The sequence below is a fragment of the Odocoileus virginianus genome, chromosome 9 (assembly GCF_023699985.2).
Source record: "Odocoileus virginianus isolate 20LAN1187 ecotype Illinois chromosome 9, Ovbor_1.2, whole genome shotgun sequence".
Lineage (NCBI taxonomy): Eukaryota > Metazoa > Chordata > Mammalia > Artiodactyla > Cervidae > Odocoileus > Odocoileus virginianus.
Genome location: NC_069682.1, coordinates 57997907 through 58012165, shown reverse-complemented (window position 1 = coordinate 58012165; position 14259 = coordinate 57997907). Strand labels below are relative to the sequence as shown.

Below are 14259 nucleotides of genomic sequence, written 5' to 3'. Positions count from 1 at the left end.
AGGGGAAGGAAGTGGGGAGGGGGACACAGGGAGCACCACACAGAGGCGGACAAAGGCAAGACAAGACACAGAGGTTGCCAAGGTCAACCAGTTAAGTCTGGGACACAAAGCTACAATGACTAGGCCCCAAGTCCCCTCACCTGCCAGGAGCCCTGCCTGGAGCTGGGGAGGGTGCCAGAGGCAGAGGCCAAGGCAGCCCCAATGTGACTGGAGAACAAACCAGCCAGGAGGTGCTGAGATGAGTCATTTATTGAAAGCTCAGGACTTGCCAAGGAGGCCCTAGATCTTTCTCCAAAGCAGAGTCTTGTGGCTAACCCTGCAGTCCCCACTCCAGACTGGGGGCAGAGCTGCAGGGCCGGAGCACCTGGGGGGCCCTGGGTGGATAAGGGACACTTGTACTGTCACAGACACGGGTTGGAGCCTGGGAGGGAAACTGAGGCAGGTGGGCAGGTGGGCAGGATTCTGGTGGTCAACACAGAGGGATGGCAGCCCTCTGTCAGCCTCAGGATGACACGGTCAGCACCACGGCATTCTGCAAGGAGCAATGGCTCTCGGTTAGGTCCTCTGAGCCCTTGTGCCCAACACCCCGCTACACCTCCCCCCCCCACCGCTCCAGCCACTCTGCGTCCCCCACCCCCAACACCCACCCCATGCCCTGGGGCGAGCACTGTACTGGGAACACAACCGGCACTTAGGAAGTGAATGAGCGAACAAATGAATGAATGAGGAATAAATGACCTTCAGTGTGGGAGAGGTCACTGATTTTAGAGACTTTAGTTCAAGAGTCATTTTTCCTGTGACTTTATTCTGTGACCTTGGACCAGAAACTGGGCCTCCTCCAGCCTTGGTCCTTATCTGAGAAGTAGGTCCAGTATTCCCTGATCTGCCCGCCTCCTAGAGCTGTTCCAAGACTCAAAGGCGTACTGGACTGAAAAGGATTGTGAGACCATGTCCAACCTCAGCAGGAAAAAATGTCCTGATCTATTAGATAAGGCTGCCACAGGCACAGCACAGGGGAGAAACAGAAAGCGTTCTTGCTACTCCTGGACCAGGGGAACTGTGATTCTGTGAGGACACCTGAGATCCCACCCTACAGGCCAGTCCTGTGTCTAAATTCAACAAGAAAGATCTCTGTGACTGCTTGACAATATCTGCCTTGGGCAAGTAAGGAAAAGAGTGCTAGAATGTATGTCACATATTTGCCATTCCCAAGTTAGGTAGTTTATAATCCCTGAGCAACCTAGAAAACGGTGCAGGGACAGACCTTGTCGGAGGCAGAGCAGTCCCCTCTCCAGAGACAAGATTTAGGCCCATCAAGGCTTACTCTCCCCACCATAGGAAACTCACCTCTATGATTGCCAGGGCCGCATTGGCAAAATTGACATTGAGGATCTTAGGCAGGGGGATTCCGACATCTAGGTTCACTGTGAAGAGGACATGGTTGAAAGCAAAGATATGTGAGGGGCTAAGGTGGAGCCTGCTGACCCTATTCCACAACTTGGAGCTAGCCAATTCTCTTCTTGGAGGTGCAGGTTCCCGTGAGACTCCTACTCATCCTACTAAACCCAAACAAAAATGCCCCTTTTCTCTATTGTCTTAAGGGGTTCCCTCAGCAGAGCCTCCTTGAGGTTCTCTCAGCCTCTTGCACATTCTGGGTCATTTATATTCTATTCATTTGTTATACAACTATTTCCATATGGATTGTGAGCCTGAAGACACCATCCACATCAGATAGCTCTTGACGCCCAGAGTTGGGCATGATGTAGTAGCTATCCATATTATTTGATTGGAAACAATCCTGGTTTCTGCATCTTAGAAAGGGGGATCAAGCCCTCTCCAAACCTCAGTGTCTATTAAGAACAACGGAGAATGATCAAATCACCTTGCTGTACACTTGAAATTAACACAACATTATAAATTAACTATACTTCAATTTTTTAAAAAAAGAATAATGGAGAGAGGCAACGGATTTGGCAACCCTGAGTTCAGACACTCTATGTGTCCAAGAAGACACTTAAGGCTGCGCTTACCATTGACCTTTGGCACATAAGCTAGCCGGACCACATCGCTGAGCCATTCTTCTAAACGGGACGCCTGCAACAGAGCATGGAGAGAGGCTGGAAGGGGTGGCTTTGCAGGGAGCAGTACCACCCTTCCCAGGAGAAAAGTCCAGAGGCCCAGCTGCCCCAGCCTCCCCACAAGCCTGACGGCGTAACTCCTAGTGGGCACAGGAACTGCTGGGGTGAGCAGTCCAGCAGTGACCCCAAAGGGGACTCTGAATCAGGCAGGCTTCACTCTGGACCCCATGAGCTTGGAAGGGCTGCTCTCCTGGAGGAAGGATCTGAGGCACCTGGTGGGGGCCTGTGTCTGAGAAGGAGGGAGGAAACGAGCTCAGCTCCAGTAACTCCGTGTGGTCTGACATTAGATTCCTAGGAGCTGAGAAACACTTAGAATGATCTAGAATCTGAAGCCATCATGAAATTCTAGAACCTCAGGACTTTATAAGAAGCAGGAAACTAAGGGCTCCGTGAGTCTCTGAAATGTTAGAACTTTCTGAGTTCAGGGACCTTATTACTTGTGTGAAGTTCCAGAATTTTGAGCCCTTGTGAGGTTCTACACACTTGCAACTTTGTAAGGTTCCAAGACTTTGAAAGATCATGAGATTCACTTTCCTAAGGCAATGACTGTTTGACAAGTGAGTGCACGTGTGTGCACGCACACATAGAGACACACACCGGCCCAGATGTTTGTCCACTCTGTCTTTTTGGGGCAGAGCCCAGACTGGGGCTAGCTCAGTCATATGGCTTGACTCATCCTGCCTCCTTTCCACCCCACTTGTAGACCCTCACCACCACCAAACTGCCCAGCCTCCCAGGAACTTACATCAAAGGTGTGGGCAGAGGAGGATGCCAGCTTGACGCTGAGACTGGCGGAGAGAAGAGAGATGTTGAGGAGCCCCAGTACCCACCACATCCCGGCCTGCCCCATCCCTAGCTCTCCAGGATCAGGAAACAGGGTTACAGGCCCAACTCTGCCTCCGTTCAGCCTTGACTCGGGGTCTCAGTTTTCCTACCTGTAAAATGGGCTTGGAGGAAGCTAACCTCCTTCTGAAATGTCATGACTGCCACCTCCAACTCCATGGCCCTGGAACCTTGATCTGACTCCCACTTGTTCGACTGACGCTTTCTGAGGAGTAGCCCTCCCACAGACTGAGCCCTGGATACAGGGTGCGCTGCACCCCACAGCTGCTCACTAACAGCAATAAACCACCGATGGATCACAGCTGGCCCACACAAAGGTCCAGGGCCAGAGCCCGGACACACATCTCTTCTGAAGAGCTGAGGCTTCGACAGCCACCAGGAAGGGGAGATGAACCCTGGCAGTGGGTGAGGTCTTTGTCAAGTTTAGAAATGGAGGGGTGGAGGAGCCTTGCAGGTGGAGGGAGGGGTGGGGGGGGGGGATGGTGGGGGCAGTTGCAGCCTGAGGGGCCGGCAGGGATCAGGTGAGCACTGGGTGCCTATGGCACAGGGCAGTCAGATCTGAGTCACCTGGGAGAATTCCTGCATCCTGCATCCAGGGGAGGGACAGAGAGGCCCCAGGCCCCAGGCCAAGATGAGAGCGCTGGGCCTGGAGAACGGAGGCCTAGACAGAGGACTTGCTTCCAGGAACAATGCATTTTTGGAGCCTGGGCTTTGCAAACTGTAAAGTGCTGTGCATGCATTAAGGAAAGATTGTCATCAGCCTCACCATCTCGGTTATTATGATTATCATGAGGCCTAGTTACCAGAGGCGAGGAGAAACTAGAGAAATAGCTAGTCCACATGAATAACAAAGCATCTGACCACATTCAAGGACAGGTATCTCCATGGCCTGCCTCTAGGGCTGATAACTCAGAAGTCTGGCCTCTGCAGCAGATTTATCTCCAGGGCCAGGTTTTGAGCAGGTGCAGTGGAAGATGCCCACTCTGGAGCCGATTCTCTGAGCCCTAGTTGCCTCATCTGTAAAATGGGCTAAGACCACCCCTTCCCAGCAGGTTCCAGAGGCAAGGAAGACGCTGGCAAAACAAACACCTGCAATTCAGTTGCCTCTCAATAAATAATGGGGTTTTTGCTAGTCCCTAATTCTTTTTTTTTTTAAAGTCTTTATTGAATTTGTTACAACATTGCTTCTGTTTTACAATCTGGTTTTTGGGCCGTGAGGCATGTGGGATCTTAGTGAATCAAACAGGGATCGAGCCCACATCCCCTGCATTGGAAGGGGAAGTCTTAACCACTAGAGCACTAGTGAAGTCCCCCTAATTCTTGTACATAAAGACAACACCCAGGATCCCACGTTACCGTTCCAGGGATAGTGAAATGTGCAGCTTGGTAGCCGAGGGAGCCAGCTGGGCATTTAAAGTCATCACCTGCATGAGAAGAGCAGGCAGAGATTATGCCAAATTCAGCAAAAGGAGTTTGAACCCCAGTGCCGGCTCCCACCCCTCAGCCGCTCACCCCATTCAGCTGGAACAAGGCATCATGGGCCCCTTTAGGAAGGTAGGACAGCACATGGATGGTAGTTGGGATGGAGATCGTGGCCTTGTGATTCTGAAGCGTGACCGTGGGCACTTTCTTCACCCGCAAGGAGAGCAGGAGCTGCTTGCCTGGAGGCAGCTTTCGCAGGGCCTGAAGAGAAGCAAGGGCAGAGCAGGGGACATGGGGGCATCTTAGATGTCCCACTAATAGAATCGGTCAGTCAGTCAATCAACAAACACTCATTGAGCACCTAGTGGGTACGGGTATTGAGCTGGGAGCTGTGGTAACAGCCTGAACCAGACAGATCTGGTCTCAGCCCCCTTGAGGCTGACATTATGGAACAGCCCAATCAGAGTCAAAATCGTCCCTAGGACACACTTTATTACACAATGTAAAAAAAGAAAAGAAAACAAAAAATCTTCTTATGTCCATAGTCCCTGCATGATCCATCCTCTGCCCTCCTATCTAGCCTCCCACCACTGGCTCCTATTCTCTTCTCTCTTGGAGTCACTGACCACTTTGTTGTTCCTCCAAGCAGCCAGGCTCCTACCTCAGGACCTTTGCACTTGCTATTCCCTCTGCTGGAAATGTCTTCTCCAGACACCTGCATGGTTCCCTCCCTCCCCTCTTTCAGCCTTCAGCTCACACGTCCCCTCCTCGGTGAGGCCTTTTGCAGGGTACCCTCCACCTTCTGACATTGTATATATTCTGGTTATTTATTTGTTCAATGTCTGCCCCTCCCATCACAATGGCAGCACCTGGAACACAAAGACTTCTACCCACTTTTCACTGTCTGCCCCTTCCACATGCCCAACACCTAGCACAGGGCTGGTACATAATTCAGATTCCCACAGCTGGAAAGAAGCTGTTCCACCCCAGTTGGAGGAATGGGAGAACTGAGGGCCAGGCCCTGTAGTCATGTACTGACTGATGCCCACTAGTCAAACCTCCCTGAATCTTCTCCTTTCTCTTCCTTCTCCAAGGTCACTGCCCTGAGTCTTCTCTCTGGGGACAAGAACACTGAGACTAAGACAAAGTAAGACAGTTGGAGGGAGGGGGCTAGGGTCATTTGGAAAGAAACTCCTGTCCTCTGCTTGACAGAGGATCAACAGACTGAGGACAAATGCCCAGTTGACTTCTGGTGAAGTTAAACCCTAGTCCTTTCCTCTCTAAGCAAAATCTACTATCAGGAAAGGATATGGTGTTAGTCAATCACACTTTAGTGTGAATTTGAACTCAACATTCAGTTGCCTGTAGAGCTGTATTGAGAAAGATTCTGGAGTCCATTCAGGGTCACGAGGAAAGACCTACCATGAATAAAGTCCAAGAGAGGGTCACTCACCTCAGGGACCAAAGCTGCCAGGTCTGTAGTTGTCAGTGGGACATTGCTGGGAAGCTGGACCAGAGACCAAATGGGAGGGGGGATAAACACAGAGCTGAGATAGGGATCCCTCAGCACAAGGTAGCTTCCTCCCACCCAACTACATACATGCATCTCCACAGACACTCATGTTCCTTCTAGCGATCAATGATGAGTGCTTACTACCTGCCAGACACATGCTAAGGGTTTTCTGAGCCTTCACTCATTCCACCTTTATAACTGCTCCAGGAAGTGGGTGCTATGATTACTCCCATTTTACAGATGAAAAACGTGAGGTTCCTGTCCAGGCTCATAAGTTGGTAAATGGTGGCACCAGGCTTTGACCTGGGCAGGCTAATTCTAGAACTTTTAAACTGCCCTACCAATTTGAAGGCTCAGGAATCTGACCCCACATATTTTTGCTTTTTACCCCCAAATATTCTCAAATGCTATAAACTTGTTTCCATCATTTACAAATCAGAACATTTCATATAAATTTGCAGTTTCTAATTTTAGGACCCCACATCCCAGGTGACCGTACCTCTGTACCTCTTTAACACTGTGTTTGGGCTCTATATACCTTTGGTATAGTCCAACCCAAGTTTTCTTCTCTTCAACTTAAATATGCTCTCGAGAGAGTAGTGGGAATGTTAGCCATTCACACTTCAGTAAAAATTGAGTATTGACTCTACAAGAGCTCATCTGGTGCAGGGATAGAAAACTGGCTACATTTCACATGCCAGTTTTAACCAATTCAAAGTAACCTCTTGAGCGTCATGTTGAGAAGGACTCCGAAGTCCCATTCAGGTTTAGCCAAGTAGAGGCCATTATCAATTAGCAATGTCTGCCACAGGACAAGCATGGACATGTACCTGCTATAAACCTGTCCAAGTCTCTCTGATTATAAGAAGGAGGCTCATCAGGGCTGAACAGTGACGAGGTTCAGCTAGGTGACAGCTAACATCACTAAGACTCAGCAGGGCAGGTTGCCACACTTACCAGCTCAGGGGTGATGTCCAGGTCAAGGGCACCACTTGTCTGCAGCAGCCCAAACATGGTGTTAAAGAGGAACAGAGGCACGGTCACCTGGGATGTGTGGTCCTCCTTGGGCGGCACCTTGATGGGGTTGCGGGGCTTGGGGAAGTCGACGATGTCACCAGCTACACTCTTCACGATGGGCTGCAGAGGTGGGAGACGGGATGCAGCAGATCTCAGGGCAGCTCACTCACCTGGCTCTGACTCAGCATCCCCTTCCTGGCCTCCACTGGGACCTCACCCACCCCCAGTGGTGGGCAGGGCCTTGGTGGGCACTTACGTTGACGTCCAGCTCTATGTACTGGTTGGAGATGAGAGGCAGTGTGGCCAGAGTGAATTCCACGGACCCAAGAGCCCCGAGGGGCACCAGGCCTGGATGAAGAGGGGAGGAAGGAGAAAGGCCCCATGAGCCCAGGCCCTATCTCTATTTATTGAGCACCTGCTGAATGCCTAGCACTCTAATGAATATTCACCTGGGCACTACTGTCATCCCCATTTTACAGATATGGAAACTGAGGCTTTAACAGAGGAAGTCACTAGCCCCAAGCCACACAAGCCACAGAGTAGCAAAGCCAAGTTTCCTGTTTTCCAGAGCTGCTGCCATTAACCACGTCATTGCTCTGCCTCTCATATAACACCACATACAGAGATACATTTGCCCTCAGGTTTTCTATCCTAATCCTAGTTAAGCATTTTTATACTTTTTTCAAGGCCCATTTGTGAATACAAAAGGCATCTATGTCTCCATAAGGCTCAGAGAGGCTGGGGGCCACTGTGGCTGAGGGTCCCTGGGTTCCTTATGTAAGCTCTGGACCTCAGTCATCTTGTCTGTCCAGATAATAATAACATCTGCCTCACACTTCTGACAGGGCCAGACACCCCACCGGTGCTCAGAGAGCGGCCTGAAGCCCCGACAGACGGAGACCTGGAAGGCTCCGTGTCTCCTCACCCCGGTGAACCAGCCTCAGCCCAGAACTCCACCATGAGGCCTCCTCATCATGGCGGCCTCGTCAGTCTGAGGAAGATGTGAAAGGTCCCAGAATTCTGCCCCATCCTCTTCCCTAGTACCCCACCCATTGGGGTAATGGGGTGGAGAGGCAAGAGCAGGTACAGAGGAGGAGCAGGGCGGGCCCCAACTTACCCAGCACGGCCCCCAGGAGCTCATTCACCACGCCCAGCACACTGTCCACCACGGGACACAGCTGTGTCCAGAGGAGACAGGAGTTAACAGGGGCATAAGAGTGGGCCCCAGCCTGGTGCAGAGAATCGCCGCATTTTCTTTAAATTATTTTCTATGGGGTCCCGGGGACCGAGGCAGGGCAGACGATGGAAATGGATAGGGGGGCACACAGGTGGGAGACACGGATGGGCTGGAGCTTGAAGTGTCAGAGGGCAGAGTGGGTGGTGCAGAGGGCCAGTTACATAGGCCCCCTCAGAACACCTTGGAGGATGCTGGCAGGACCTGGGGACACATTCCAGAGGCTTGCTGGGGCGTGGGGACAAGGCCCTCCCCAGAGGAAACAAATGGCTATTTTCTCCAAGGTCTCAGGCCCCCCTTGCCATCTAAGCGAATGCCCAGAGACCTACAATCCAGATCCCACAGAGCACCTCCTAACCTCCACCCAGAGTCAGGCCTGGCCCAGGGCATCCACTATACACACCATCCTGGGTTTCCTGAAAAACCCCTGTGCTGTGACAACAGGGAGCAAGCAGTTTGGATTCCAGAATCCTATCACGGAATCTGAGTCTACCACAGCAAGAACCAAAGGAGGCCCAGCCCAGCCCCTTCTCTCACTCAGCCCCTTCATTCTACAGCTGGGGCCAGAGGAGAGAGGTGACCTGTCCAAGGTCACAGCTGTTCTCAGAAAGACAAGAGAAAGCTGTCTTTTCATTTAAACTTGGAGTCCCTAACTCCAGGGCTTCTGGGGTCAGACACATCACAGAAAGGAGAGGAGACCAGAGGGGCTGTGATGGGAGGGGGTGAGCAGCCCCTTGGAGACCAGCTGTGTGCCACCTGCAGGAAGGAGGTACGTGTAGCTAGGATGGCTGAGAGCAAAAGAGAAGCCAGAAATCGGATTGCTGAGAGGAGCCTCCAGTATCTAAATGCCAGTCATTAACTCTTATTTTTAAAACTTCTTTGAGTCACATAAATCCTGTCTTGAAGCCAATTGTCCAGAGACCCCAGTTACTGGCTCTGACTTAAATGTAGCTTCAACACCCCTTGTTGAAATTGACTTGAGATGGGCCTGGGCTGCTGGGAGCTTTCCTTCTCCCCCTGAGCTGCTTTTCTGATTGGATTCTTGAAGCCCAGGGCAGTTTTGTCAACATCAGTCTCCCATACCCTTGCTACCTCCACAGCTGTTCTTAACAAGGACTGACAAGAGAGGTCCAGCCAGGACTAGCAATCAGAAAGCCTGACTACTCTTTGCTGGCTGTGTGACCTCAGCAAGCCACTCCCCTCTCCATCCTTAACAAAATGGAGCTTTGGCCAGACCAGCTTAAGTGTGGTTCAAGGGACGGCAGGGTCAGGCGAGAGCATCCTGGGGCAGTTTCATCACATTGTGTTTAACGTTGCTTAACGTCTTAAAATATGGGCTTCCCTGGTGGCTCAGCAGTAAAGAATCTGCCTGCAATGCAGGAGATGTGGGTTCGATCCCTGGGGCAGAAAGATCCCCTGGAGAAGGAAGCGGCAACCCACTCCAGCATTCTTGCCTGGAAAATCCCATGGACATAGGAGCCTGGCAGGCTATAGACCAGGGAATCACAAAGAGTTGGACCTGAATGAGCGACTGAGCGCACACACACACACACACACACACACACATCTTAATATACATATATGTGATCTCCTTAGTTGTGTTTGCTAAGCACTGGGCTTTGTTTAAAATCATTGAGTGACCCAATTTTAATTCAAATCTAGTTTAAAGGAAGATATAAAGTCAATAACAATACAGGTGGCAAAGACAAAGCAGGAGGTAAGAGAGAGAACTGGATTGGAAAGCAGGTCACCGGAAGCTGTAAATTTATGGTTCAGAGGTCTGGGGACAGACTGTGCCAGCCCACCTACAGACTGGCAGGCGGCACCTGGGAGGCCCATGGGCAGGCCAGGATGGGATTACCTGATGGGCAGGGAAGGAAAGACCAGCCTAATCCTGCCTGGCGCCCAGATTAACGCAAAGCTGAGGAGGAGGGGCACAGCCCAGGGGAGGGTGTGTGCCTGGTCTGCGGCTCCCATACTCACCAATTCTGGCAGCACCTTGAAGAGTGTCTGTTCCACGACCCCAAAGAGTGGTGCAGGCAGCAACCTGGGCAGAATGAGATGCGTGAAGGTGTGGCCACCACACAGGGACAGCGCCAACTCAGATGATGGGGCAGCGTGGGCACTGGGAGCTCAGGGCATCACCCATCTCCTCTCCTGGTGGGCTTGACTGGGACTTAGGGAGCTGGGTTTAAATCTTGGCTCTGCCTCACCACGGGGCCCAGAGGAGGATTTCCGTTTCCCCATCCATACAGTGCCTGCTTTAGAGAGAGCTGCTGCCACTGGGATCAAATGGGAGCGTACACGTGTCTAGTGCTCAATAAATGTCTGTTCCCTTCGTCTCCCCCAGTATGTATAGACAAGTGACATTTGGGTCAACAACAGCACCTGGCTTAGGGTGAGGGTTCAGTAAGTATCTGTTGAATGAATGAATGAATGTCTGAGGGGGTGGCCTGAGGATGTGCATGGAGATGGACTTAGGTCTGTTTGGAGATGATTGGTGTATAGGGGGAGGGTGACAACCACAGAACTACAACCACAGGACACCAGCACCCTCCTGAGCTCCACCCCTCTAAGCCACCTCTAGCTCAGAGGAGCAGGATGGAGCCACTGGGATTTAAGGAGCCCAAGACCCTGCCTGGAAGCCCCTTATTAAGGCTCTTCTGCAGATAGAACCAGAGAAGGCAATGGCACCCCACTCCAGTACTCTTGCCTGGAAAATCCCATGGACAGAGGAGCCTGGTAGGCTGCAGTCCATGGGGTCACTAAGAGTTGGACACAACTGAGTGACTTCACTTTCACTTTTCACTTTCATGCGTTGGAGAAGGAAATGGAAACCCACTCCAGTGTTCTTGTTTAGAGAATCCCAGGGACAGGGGAGCCTGGTGGGCTGCCGTCTGTGGGGTCACACAGAGTTGGACACGACTGAAGTGACTTAGCAGCAACAGCAGCAGACAGAACCAACCCTGGTTCACCCTATTCTTGGAAACTAACACAGAGCTGTCTGATCAGGCATCACTGTGCAGGGGCCACCCAGCAAAGGTAGGGTGTGGGTGTGGGATGTGGTCTGGAATGGAGAGACTAACAGGGGCTGACTCAAAGTTGAAAGGGGTAGGGGCGGACAGCAGATTGACAGTAGGGGCAGGAGCAGAGTGCTGCAAGAAAGACTTGGACCTGAGTCCAGAGACCAGTTTATCTCCACACTTGCTGCAATGTAAGTGTGTGACCTTGGGCAAATCCCTAGCCCTCTTTGGGCTTCAGTTGCCCCATGGTGGAAGGGTCACTGTGACCTGAACGCCTGGAGTGAGGTGGATATAAAGGTGCCAGAGACTTTGGGATCATTAAATTTAGGTGCTCATTATACAGATAGGGACACGGAAGCCCAGACAAGGGACGGGGATCCCCTGGGGTCACACAGCAAGTCAGAGGCTGAGCTGGGTCTCTGACATGCTACAAGCAGAAACTCAATTCCCCACAGATGGAGGGACCCCCATTGGCCCTTGTTCTATCTGGAAGAAGGGAGGCAGGCTCTCCGGGGCTGGAGAAGTGGGATGCTCAGGCGCGGGAGTTGCAAGCTGGGGGCTGGACCAGAGTCCTTGTCCGTGGTGGGCCTCAGTTTACAAGTCTGTGCAATGGGCTGATGCGGTGAGAGGGGCAGAGGCAGGGGGAACTCAAGCCCCGCCCAGCTGGCCAAGGAGACCCAGGGGAGTCCCATCAGGTCTGGACTCCGGGAGCCGCCCAACTAGGGAACCAGGCCGCGGACTCACCCCGTGAGCAGGCTGATGTGTCCCAGGAGCGTGCTGCAGCGCTTGAGGATAAGGATGGGCGTACCCCGCGCGCTCACGCCCAGTGCCACCCGCGATGACACGTTCACTTCAGCGGCCAGCTGCAGGAGGCCCCCCAGGGGGCTGCGAGACCAGAAACTGGGGGCGTGACTAGGCGGCCAAGGCCCCACCCACCAGGGCCGCCTCAGCTGCGCGCATCCCGGGGCGGTAGACCAGGGCTCTGATGGGCGGCGGATGAGGGAGCCTTGCGAGGAGTGTAGTCCCCACCCCTCCTCTCCCCCGAGCCTCCCTGCCCCTTCGTACGCCCCTGCGCCCCCTCCGTCACCCCCACCAGTGACCTCTCTCAGGGAGAGAGACGGAAGTCCCTGGACGTCCGTGGGATGGAGATCCCTGGAGAGTGGGATCCAGGGAGGGAATAGGAAAGCAGGAGTCCCTTGGGAAGGAAGTAGGGTGGGAGGAAATAGGGGTTGAGGGGGTGAGCCTGCGGAGACAATAGGGTAGGGGGTCCCCAGTGGGGTGGGGTGGGGAGCAGTAGGGTAGAAGGCCAGGGGCACACTCACCCGGAACCATGCAGGCCCACCTTGGTGTGCAGGTTCAGCTGCACCCCAAACCCTGGCAGCAGCTTCACAGACACCTTTGGCAGTGTGACTTCCTCCACCTTCAGCCTGCGGGGAGGACAGGGCCACTGACACAACCCCCACACCGGTCCTGGACCCACCCAGACCAGGCTACTCAGGGCAGATGTCTTTGGAGCAGACTTTTGAAGAGGAGAGAGGGAGCCATGGAGATAGAGGATTAGCCCAGAGAGACTGAGCAACTTGCCCCAGGTCACACAGTCATTGAAACTGACCCCAGAGCTGGAACCCTCAACCACAGGGACATGCTGCCTGACATTCAGTAGACCCCTTCTTTTCTGACTCAGTTTCTAGGACTCCCTGTCTAAGGCTCCCCATGACATTTCCACTGCCTTCCAACAAATTTAAAAAGTCAACCGCTTCTCTATTCCCTGAAGCAAAGAAAAGACCAGGCTACATGTACAGCACACAGGAGGTAGGCAGTCACGCAGCCACATTGTGAGGACTCACCCAGAAAGCTCCTCAACAACGCCAAAAACCCCTCCGTAGCCCAGCAGGCCACCTCCTCCGAGCAGGCCCCCAGAGCCCAGGAGGCCCTGGTTCACAGATGTGACTGTCCCCAGCACATTCTGCAGAATGGGCCCGCCGACCAGCGAGTTCTGGATGGCTGCAAAGAGGGCAGACAGGGGCGTTGCGGGGGGTGGGGGAAGGAAGGTTCATATTATAGATGAGGAAACTAGGGCCCAGAGAGGGGCAAAGTCACACAGCAAATCGGGTTTGGGGCCAACAGTAGGACAAGGGCTCCTGGACATTGGACCACCCGGTAGCATTGAAAGGGGGGAGCAAAAGTAAAGGAGGGAGCACCCAGCCACCAGAGCTTGCGCAAATGGGAGGAGGCAGCCCCTCCTGGGCACGACTGGCCTGACTCTACGGGGATTGTGAGAAGGGCAAGATGGAAGGGACCGTCTCGTGGAGGTTGGGACGGCCAGGGGATCTTCCGGGAAACATTTGCTCTTCACAGCCACAGTCATTCTGGGCCGTTGAGCCCCTGGAGCCCCAAATGCTTAATAGAGTTCCCCCACCACAGAAATGGGGGAGCAGAAACGCTGGCCCCGCCAGCACCCTCCCCTGGACCTCCTCAACCCTGCCCACCCCCATCCCTGAGGGAGGCTCAAAACCTGCTTGCTCATCCAGTCCAGTTACCCTCTCAGAAGAGAGTGAACTGTCACCCACTGGAGCCTGCACACCCTGAACTCTACACAGTTGGGAATCGAACCCTGTTCTCGTCTACCCCCCGAAGCATAAGCATGTAAGTCTATCTATGAGACAGTTTACCCTGCAGCTGGATCCTCATACCCTGCCCCACCTTGGGCTCACCTTTGCCGAGTTCATCCTTGTCAATCCGAGCAAGGGTGCCCACCGTCTCAAGCAGCCCCTGGCACGGAGTCACCAAACCCCAGAGGAGAAGCAGGGACCACACGCCCAACATTGTCGGCATCACACCTACCAAGAACGGAAGCAGGAACCTGGGGCCATCCTTGTGCCCAGGCCTTCTCCTCCTTGTGCCCCTTCACCAGCCAGGGGCCCTCCCACCCGCCTGGCACAGCTCAAGTCCAGCTTCACTCCCAGGAAAGCCCTCTCCCTCCAATTTGAGCAGCAGCTAACATGTCTGAATTTAAAGTCGTAGTCGTCTGTGGTCCCAGGGAGCCTGGACCTGGCTCAGGGACAGCCA

At 53.3% G+C, this 14259-nt stretch overlaps 1 protein-coding gene across 1 annotated transcript; it reads right to left on the bottom strand.

The window, feature by feature from the left end:
• Nucleotides 1–231: 231 nt before the first annotated feature.
• Nucleotides 232–14016, bottom strand: BPIFB3 (BPI fold containing family B member 3). Its single transcript, XM_020902501.2, has 15 exons — nucleotides 13905–14016; nucleotides 13038–13194; nucleotides 12513–12617; nucleotides 11935–12075; nucleotides 10151–10214; nucleotides 8051–8111; nucleotides 7190–7281; nucleotides 6874–7053; nucleotides 5857–5910; nucleotides 4494–4664; nucleotides 4338–4405; nucleotides 2884–2926; nucleotides 2031–2094; nucleotides 1348–1424; nucleotides 232–532 (listed from the first exon to the last, which is right to left on the bottom strand). The coding sequence occupies exons 1-15, from the start codon at nucleotides 14014–14016 to the stop codon at nucleotides 503–505; spliced, it is 1419 nt and encodes a 472-aa protein (XP_020758160.2). The 3' UTR covers nucleotides 232–502.
• Nucleotides 14017–14259: the final 243 nt, after the last annotated feature.